Consider the following 9,410-nt stretch of genomic DNA (forward strand, 5'->3'; position numbering starts at 1 on the left):
GCTCTGTAGTACGGCCAGACGCCCGATGCTTCCATAGAGACTGAATTTTGTTGGCCGCCGATGTAGCGATTTTGCTACATCTTTCGATCGCGATTATCTTTTCATCCAGAACACAAATTTCCAAAGTTAAGGTTCGTAGTCGTAGAGCAACTCATACCTTTTCGAGAAAACGTTGTTTGGTCTCAATATTTTCATCCATCTGGCCACAAGACGAATTTCAGTCATCAGATTCCACAAATATCGTCCCCCATGCGATCCCCCATGCGATTTCAAAATGGCGGCCGCGCTGTAATGTATGCAATATGCAGGCGCGCCCGCACAAATAATGAATATGCATAAACGGTCTGTGACGTATGACCTCATGTTTTTGTACGTACGGCCCCGCCGCACGCACGTCCAAAACACGAGGTCATACGTCACAGACTGTATATGCATATTCATGAAATTGCGCGGGCGCGCCTGCATATTGCATACATTACAGCGCAGCCGCCATTTTGAAATCGCATGGGGGATCGCATGGGGGACGATATTTGTGGAATCTGATGACTGAAATTCGTCTTGTGACCAGATGGATGAAAATATTGAGACCAGGCAACGTTTTTTTCGAAAAGGTATGAGTTGCTCTACGACTACGAACCTTAACTTTGGAAATTTGTGTCCTGGATGAAAAGATAATCGCGATCGAAAGATGTAGCAAAATCGCTACATCGGCGGCCAACAAAATTCAGTCTCTGTGGAAGCATCGGGCGTCTGGCCGTACTACAGAGCTTGCGATAGTACTGTACGGCCAGACGCAGTCGGGCTACATGGTTTCATACACGTCACACATGACGCAGTTCTCAGCAAACTATAATAATACATTCTCTTTAATTACGCACGAACCCATAATGGAAGTTCAAAGTCCAAAAATTATCAATTATTATACTCAGTCATTCAATACATGTATTTCCATGTACAATGTTAGGGTGTGATCGTGTAATTTATTGTTCATTGAGGAGGTGTGGTCATTAACTGACCAATCAGGAACTAGAGTCACACGTATTACAGCTCAACGGCCAATGGCAGCGCTGTACGCAAATCACTCTGGCTGTTACAGTAATTACATGTATTCAGAAGCCCTCTATGAAAGTGCAAGGACTGCCGTGATCCATCCGGCGAATCGATGGTCCAACATCACGTGGTGAAAAATCGGTGTTAACCTTTATTTATGGTTGGTTTATACTTCCTGCAAAGGCAAAAGCGAAAATAAAAATTCATGACATCAGTTATTGTATTCTGACGCCGTTGCCCCGGAGAATTCACTTCGTTCTTTAAACTCGTTATTAAATATATCTGTACATGACAAGATTCATGGGTGATAAAGATTAAAATATTCAGTTCACACTGGACAAAGGACTTGTTATGCAAGTCTACTTATTGATAAGTCAGGGAACCAGACAAAGTCACATGCCTCGTGATCCATGCAAAAACAAGGCCGACGCTGATCTGATCATAAAATGTTTATCACTCAATAATTCTGAGAATGACATCGAGAGACTTTGAGTGCATGTGAATGGAAATTCTGGTGCTGTCTTTCATTGAATCATGACATAAGTTGATTTCATATAAATCGCACGACTAAAGTGTACAATAGAGGCAGTTGGTGCAGTCGATGTCGATCTTTAGGAAATATACATGTACATGTATCCGATTCTTCCTCTATGATCCGACCGATTTTTTCCGGGTCAGTGCACGCCATAATAAAGAAGAGCAGTGTACGCGGAGGGAGTAACTGCAGGCAACAGAACAGCCCCAGCGGGAGAGCCGGCCAGAGATGATGACGATGATGTAGACAGTCGCGCGCGATTCACAAACACACTGCACACCGTACCTCGTGCTCCGTGTGATTGTTACATAATCTTACGTACAGCGTACGTGTTTGTAATACACATGTTGGACGACTATGATGTGCATAACACTGTTATGCATGCGCTGAAATGTTTGTATCGGTTTGATGACTAGTAGTAGTAGATCAGCAACTTAATTGAACTTTGAGGACATATCCAGACTGATTCGGAAACTGTTTAATCTTCACTGTCGTCCTGTGTTTTGAATAACAAATGGAAGGCTTTTCTCAAAATCGCTTGGAGGATGTCGTCATCAACTCCACGCTTCGCTCTTTCGAGCCGGCCATCGTGTTTGAATTTGAGCGAGCCTTCAAGGCCGAGGAGGCCATCTTCTGGTTCCGGAACAACCGGCAGTTATCCGTGTTGGTTAGCGCCGTGTACGTGGTGCTGGTCTTCGCCGGCCGGTGGTTCATGTCGTCCCGTACACCCTACATCTCCGTATTCCCCTGGCCGTGTGGTCCGCGGGGCTAGCGGTGTTCAGCTGGGCGGGCATGTTACGGGTCAGTGCCGAAACTTACCATGTCATCCGTACGTACGGCTGGCATGCTTCCGTTTGCGACCCGGGTGCCTTCCAGGGAACCACGGGCTACTGGCTCTGGATCTTCACGCTCAGCAAGCTTCCAGAGCTCGGAGATACTGCATTCATCGTCCTTCGTAAGCAGAATTTGATCTTTCTCCACTGGTATCATCACATTACTGTCCTCATGTACACGTGGTACTCTTACTCACAGATTGTCTCCTTAGCCCGTTATTTTGTCGTCATGAATTACACCGTTCACTCCTTAATGTACTCGTACTACGCCATCAGAGCCTCACGGCTCATGCGCATTCCCAGTTGGATCGGCATGCTGATTACGTCACTGCAGATCACCCAGATGCTGGTGGGATGCGTTGTCAATGGTTACGCCTACTCCCAGATGAAGAGCGGAGGTACATGCGCCACCAACGACGAAAACATGCGAATGTCCTTCTTGATGTACTTCAGCTACCTCCTTCTTTTCGTGCATTTCTTCTACGAGAGGTACATGTCCAAGCCCCGTCCGGTGAGGGAAAAACGAGATTGAAGGGGAGCAAAGACGACATTTTGCGAGAAAAGGGACTGTAAACCTTACGACCCATTCTATAACAAGTACACCTTGCTTCAATCACAGTGTTGTGGTTTGCTTTCAAGATGTGTTTATGCTGTAGTTATGCCGATTTACAAAGATAATTCGGGATTTTGGTTTTATAATTGATATTTTGAAAATATTTGTGATTTATTTTTGAAAACAAGGACGATAAAAGATTTTTTTTTTTTTGGAAAGATTTCCATATACGAGGTTTACTAGTTTTCCTCTGTATTGACTAACAAGCCCCCAGATAGCAATTTCATGTCATCAAAGTCAATTTGAGCAGTGAGAAAATACAAGCATTTTCTTAGAAAACACTTCGAATTTTTCAGTCTAATCTCATAGGGTTTGTACACAGGGTGTTGAGTGAACTTCGTATATGGATTTTCTGAAAGTCGAATAACAATTGTGCAGTATGCTACTAGCTGAGTCAAGAAATCTGAACCTATGTATTTTTTTCTTTAGAAAAGACAATACACAAAGTACTCTGCGGTAAATTGAGAAATCATTATAAATGCGACGACAAAATGTAGTGAAGGATTTTTTTTTTACTTTTCATAAAAAAAATGCCCGATAGTAAACTCGAAAATGCTCGGGTTTTATTAAGCTATACGACTTATATAAATAGTTGTAGATTTGCGTATTGTAGTCTTCGTGTACTGTCTAGTAGCAATATATTAGCGTTTTTCAAGGTTGGCGTTTGGCATCGCACAGAAAAAATTGAATTGAAGTGAAAACGATTGGTACTGAAATCTATTTTGTTATCCGAAACACAAAGGAGAAAAGTGATTTTGCAAGTTTTGTTTTCGGAATGTCGGTTTAGTTTCGGTTTGTTTTCCCCGCAAATAGTCATTATGTTTCAAGTACATGTATATAGCAGATTAAGCAGAATATAGTTTAGCCTTTTGTGTGGTTCTCGTATGTACGAAGCGCTAGCGAAGCGTAGTTTCTTCAACAACATGCTGTAAATTCAAGTGTGTGTTTTATATAAATGGTAGGATTCGCTTGTTGAGTGTTGACTTACCTTTGGTACTAGTACTTTCAAGTCATTGTTTTGAATAGTTTGGCATACAGGCACTAACATTCCTATACCAGTATCGAATTCTATAAAGGCGTATATGGAGAATGTGCAAAACCAAAGCAGCTTCTAAGGTATTTTTTTTAAGTCTTACGGACATTTCGCAATTACCTGAAAACTTGCAAAGCAAACCGAAAGGGAAACCATATCTTTTGTAACTTTTATTGTCTGTATTCCGTGTTACAGAACAATGTAGTTCTGCAAAATGCCAGGCTAGGCCTTGTATCCCTACGTTTAGGTTGAATCTGGTTTTGTTCAAAATTCGTGGACCGAATCCTCGAATACAGTTGAGCTTGAAAAGTTGCAAACCAGGAATTAAATCACAAGTAGAACCGTTGGCCTATGCGTTGATACGCGTATATACAGGGCATGCATGCTTATGAGTTTTCTCATTTATGATGTCAAACTTGACTCAAAAAGTTCAGCCTGTTAGCTGTTAAAAACCCTGCTCTAGATTTTAATGCTGTATCTGGATTTTGATAAATAAAGCATGGACTGCAATTATTGATTCAATGGTCCTTCATTCAAAAGTGTGTAACACAGCAAATTATTTTTTTCATTAGTCTATTCATAAAGGCAATATTTGAGCAGTGATGGATTTTTTTTTCTGCTGGAAGGTTTGCCTGCAAGATGACTTTTTCAACTTGCAAGATGACTTTTTCAACTTTTACCTTCGCCTTTGGTTGAAACCAAGCAACGCGTTTTGTTTCCAGCACGTGCATTTAATTAACGGCCCATTATTTGTCATTATTCCACAGTGCATGTCAACTTATTCTATTGTGTTGCAAGCGTGCACTTTAGCACTACAGAGTCTCTCTTTACATTTGGTTTATTCACTAAACCAAGGTCCACACCCCTGTTTTTGATACAGGATAATCGAACAATGAGGTAACAGTTTCACAAAAAAAAGATTTTCTTACATTTAATGAGTTATCTTGTAGTTAATTAGTAGCCTGGTGCGTGGTTATAAGATTCGTGACTCATGATCAGAGGGTTAGGGGTTCACGTCTATCTGGGACAGTTGTGTCCATATATAGGCAAGGCATTAAACCCATACAATTGTATCGATATGAATGTCTACGATAGAATAAAACCTTATCAAGATGAGATTTGAAGGTTAGCATTGTGAAAAGGTAATAAGATATATTTATGGTAGCACCATGCGGTAAATCTCTTGTGAGTATGTGTGGTTCTGAAAACCTAAACCAAGGTCCACACCCCTGTTTTGATACAGGATAATCGAACAATGAGGTAACAGTTTCACAAAAAGATTTTCTTACATTTAATGACTTATCTTGTTAATCAGTAGCCTTATTGACGGGAGTGTTGCCTGGTGCGTGGTTATAAGATTCGTGACTCACGATCAGAGGGTGAGGGGTTCACATCTATCTGGGACAGTTGTGTCCATATATCGGCAAGGCATTAAACCCATAAATTGTATCGATATGAATGTCTACGATAGAATAAAACTTTATCAATATGAGATTTGAAGGTTAGCATTGTGAAAAGGTAATAAGATAAATTGCTTGCGGTAGCACCACGTGGTAAATCTCTTTTGTGAATATGTGTGGTTCTGAAAAGAACCGGAGGAAACTCAACGTTTCGGACAGTATGCTCTACCCGTCGTCAGGAGACTCCCGCTCAGCCCGTCGTCACGTGTGTCTCGTGACGACGGGTAGAGCATTCTGTCCAAAACGTTGAGTTCCCTCCGGTTCTTTTCAGAACCTCCACAATGGTTCTACCCGCAAACAGTTTTAAAACCTCAGCTAGTTCAGGGGAAAACTGAGTAGATCATTATCCTGTCATTTCTTCCCTAATTGGGCAACCAAATATAGACAACGGACATGACTTTAAATTGTTTAGAGTATTTTTTTTCCACAAAAAGTTGGCAACAGTGGTTTTCAAAAGCAAAAGCTCGCGTACGGTGTTTATCACGGTGTTCCCAACGTCTGCGTTCATCTCAATTTTCATTTCGGTTTCCATTCAACCTGAAAATAGAACCATTTCCGCTGAATCGAAACCCGCGTGCGGTGAACAAAAAGTTTCCTGAGCCATTTTGCTCTCCCTTTTCAAATCGAGAGCCATAGCATATACACGTGAACTTGTTTCTTTTGTGCATGTGAAAATAAGTGGATAGGCAACATGAAAAGTATGCGGAAGTCTCAATACAAATATTAATACTATAGTATAGTACGTCAGTAATTTACTGTTTTGCCTGGCTTACAACAAAACAAATTTCGTTCATCGTCAATGCTGCTTAAATTGTTTTTACAATCTCTTGCAGATACTAAATGCCTGCTAAGTCCCGTTTATCTGTTTATCACTTGTAACGACAGCTCCGAGAAATTAAAAGGATACCTAATCAGCAATGGCCAATGGCGGCGCTGTTGCAGGTTATAATAAGCACACTTTCATCGAACATGACAAAGTGTACAAGCATTACATTAACTGTGTGGACTTCCGAACAAAAGATGTCCACATAAACTAGGTAGCAGCGACGTTGTGTGGACTTGCCCACGTCCACACAATGTTTTCCTCCTCTCTGGAAAAAAAAAAGATTAAGAGGCATTTTAAGGTAATGGGTTTATCCGTGGCAAAATGAAGAGAAACACTAAAGGGAATCATACAAAAAATTGGGTGAAAGACTTTTCACAGTGTGAGTAAAATAAGGTTTTTTCACTGGTTTTTCTTAACTGCACGAAAACAAAGGAATGTCCACACTAGGACTGTGACGCAAACAAACGTGTAGTCGGATGCATCTGGAGTAGCGCCCCCTCTCCTTAACAAACGCTAGCTCAGTGTCTAATGTGGGTATTGTAAATTTTATGCGACGCCGCGCACTATCCGTTCGGAGGCGACTATCCATTCGGAGGCGACTTCAGAAATTTTGACGTTATTACGATAAGAAATGTGGACCAAGTTGTTGATTGGTCAATTTGGCTGTCATGTTTTATAATACAACAATGGGTTACAAGTTCAAGACGCAGGTCTTGTTTTGCATAATCGCCGAATCTGTTCGCATTTCATTCATAATCATATTCCATAGACTTGACATAGTGGCCCGATATGTCTTTTTTCGCCGTACGCTAAATATTTGTCAATAAAATGAAGTGCTGACGCTTTCAATTTGGGGTACAAAAGGGCAAATTTCCCTTTGGGGAAGGCCCCCCCCCCCCCCCCCCCCCATCCGCTGTATACGCCCCCAGAATTTAGCAAATAAAAACGACCTGGGGATGAGTCACAACCTTCCTCCATGGTCACAACATGTTCACTGCACTGTCAGATGATCGTGATATGAGTCATAAAATAGTATGCATGACATTTTCTTCCCACTTATTTCATGTACAGCTTTACTTGACTTTTATCAACGCTTTCTTTGTATTTCGGATTTTCGGAATCATGGACATTTCGAAACAAGGTCCAACCCTTTGAATAAGCTTAAATGTTGCCCTTTAGACACGATTTTTGATAAGGCTTGCGGAACAAAACCCTGGAAGATTCATTGTCTTGCAAACCCGATGCAAAGTTGCGAAGAATTAGAGACAATTTCAGACAGACACCGATTGATAATGTTCGAATTGTTATCTTGGATGTTGTTTGTTCTGTCATGGAGGAATAATGGTTCTCTCTGTGTGGCCGTCAATGGTAAAGATTAGAGAAATACTGGGTGCGGAGTTACTGTGCGCAGGGGCTTATTTTATAGCCTGCTGTGCTCTCCCTCTGCCCGTTGCCGGTATGCCGACTCGGTGTCATCCGACATCGCGTGATGTTAAGTGTCCTCGGATTGTAATTGCATGAGTTCATCCCAGCAGCGACACGCAGGAAACGCATGCAGGAATATGCCGCTTAACCACACAGGCCGTGCAATGCATTAGTAAATTGCACGTCGCATGGGCCAGTGTTAATTCAGAAGTATGAATGTCGTAAACTCGTGTGCACTGAAGTTGTACCTTTATTGCAGCAGATATTTGGAGCGCTTTTGAGTGAAACTTTGCAGATTGAAGATGGCCGAGACACGCGGATTCCCGCCTGTGACTTTGCCGCTGCAGGTGCAGCTGAACACGACTAAAGTCCCAGTGGTCTACGCGTACGAGTTGGCGTTTGAACGAAGCTTTGACCACGAATGGGGTGTGGGGTTATTCCAGCAGTACTGGACCATCGGGTTTCCACTGAGTGCCATCTACGGAGTGCTGATCTTAGCGGGACAATGGTACATGAGGGACCGGCCGCCGTTCGATCTTCGCCGGGCACTCACGGCTTGGTCCCTGGGACTAGCCATCTTCAGTTGGATGGGTCTCCTTCGATCATGGGAGGAGTCCTTCTACATGGCTACCACGTACGGACTCAACTCGGTAGCGTGTGATGCGGTGGGGTATATCGGGCTAGCGGTTTGTGGGCCTGGCTCTTCGCCGTCAGCAAACTGGTGGAGTTTGGAGACACAGCCTTCATCGTGCTTCGCAAGCAGAACCTCATGTTCCTACACTGGTATCACCACATCACGGTGCTCCTGTACACGTGGTTCAGCTATGCCTACTACACGTCCACCGGGAGGTGTTTTCTGCTCATGAACTACACGGTACACGCGTTCATGTACACTTACTACGCCCTCAAAGCATCTCGTATCGTGCTCATCCCTCGCAGGGTCAGTTTCTGCATCACCGTGCTCCAAATCACGCAGATGTTCACGGGAATTCTCGTCAATCTGTACGCTCACGTCGTGCTGAAGCGAGGCGACGTATGCGCAGTCAGCCGGCGCAACTTGGAGGCGTCTTTCTTCATGTACGTCAGCTACTTTGTGCTCTTTGCGCACTACTTCTACCGGGCCTACTTTGTCAAAAAGAGGAGAAACTGGCTAGCAAACTTCATCCCATCGATGGACAGGGGCAAACAAGCAAACAGGACATTCTCGATGTACAACACCAGGCTGAACTTAAGAAAATTCGATAATAACGTCATTTTAATTTAAATTTAGTTAAAATTTAGTTTTACATTCGCAAGTACTACTCGAGGCTGATCATTTAATTAACTAAAGTAAAATGCGATTTTAAGATTTTTTATCAGTGTGTCAGGATTTTGCAGATCGTTCAGCCGTATTTTTTTTTAATGTGGCTTGATCCTGACATGCAATGCACTTAGTTAATACAAGTTATCTAAAAAAAAACTTAACTAACTAATTAATCAATTAAAACAATTAAAAAGAAAAGAAAAAAAAGAGGCTGGTGGTCTTTTAGTTTTAGCACATCCATCGATCATGGAGACATGGATGCCTTAAAAGTAAGTCATATGTTTTCTATGGACAATATGAACATTAATTGTTGTCTTAAAGGGAATGTACAA

At 42.3% G+C, this 9,410-nt stretch overlaps 1 protein-coding gene and 2 pseudogenes across 1 annotated transcript; all 3 read left to right on the forward strand.

Annotated features, from left to right (window-relative positions):
- Positions 1-760: 760 nt before the first annotated feature.
- LOC119731940 lies at positions 761-3,206 on the forward strand (annotated as a pseudogene).
- A 4,871-nt stretch (positions 3,207-8,077) lies between these two features.
- LOC119731813 (elongation of very long chain fatty acids protein 6-like) lies at positions 8,078-9,226 on the forward strand. The gene is made up of 2 exons (XM_038205086.1): positions 8,078-8,283; positions 8,439-9,226. Exons 1-2 carry the CDS (start codon positions 8,078-8,080, stop codon positions 9,037-9,039), a joined length of 807 nt encoding a protein of 268 aa, XP_038061014.1. The 3' UTR covers positions 9,040-9,226.
- Positions 9,227-9,332: 106 nt separating this feature from the next.
- LOC119731815 overlaps positions 9,333-9,410 on the forward strand; it is a 9,894-nt pseudogene continuing 9,816 nt past the window's right edge.

Source organism: Patiria miniata, unplaced genomic scaffold (genome assembly GCF_015706575.1).
Source record: "Patiria miniata isolate m_02_andy unplaced genomic scaffold, ASM1570657v1 HiC_scaffold_24, whole genome shotgun sequence".
In the NCBI taxonomy this organism is placed as follows: Eukaryota; Metazoa; Echinodermata; class Asteroidea; order Valvatida; family Asterinidae; genus Patiria; species Patiria miniata.

Coding starts and splice junctions, on each gene's coding strand:
- LOC119731813 (XM_038205086.1), top strand. CDS start 8,078: ATGGCCGAGACACGCGGATTCCCGCCTGTGACTTTGCCGCTGCAGGTG. Junction 8,284..8,438: donor CTGATCTTAGCGGGACAATG/GTACATGAGGGA, acceptor TAGCGTGTGATG/CGGTGGGGTATATCGGGCTA.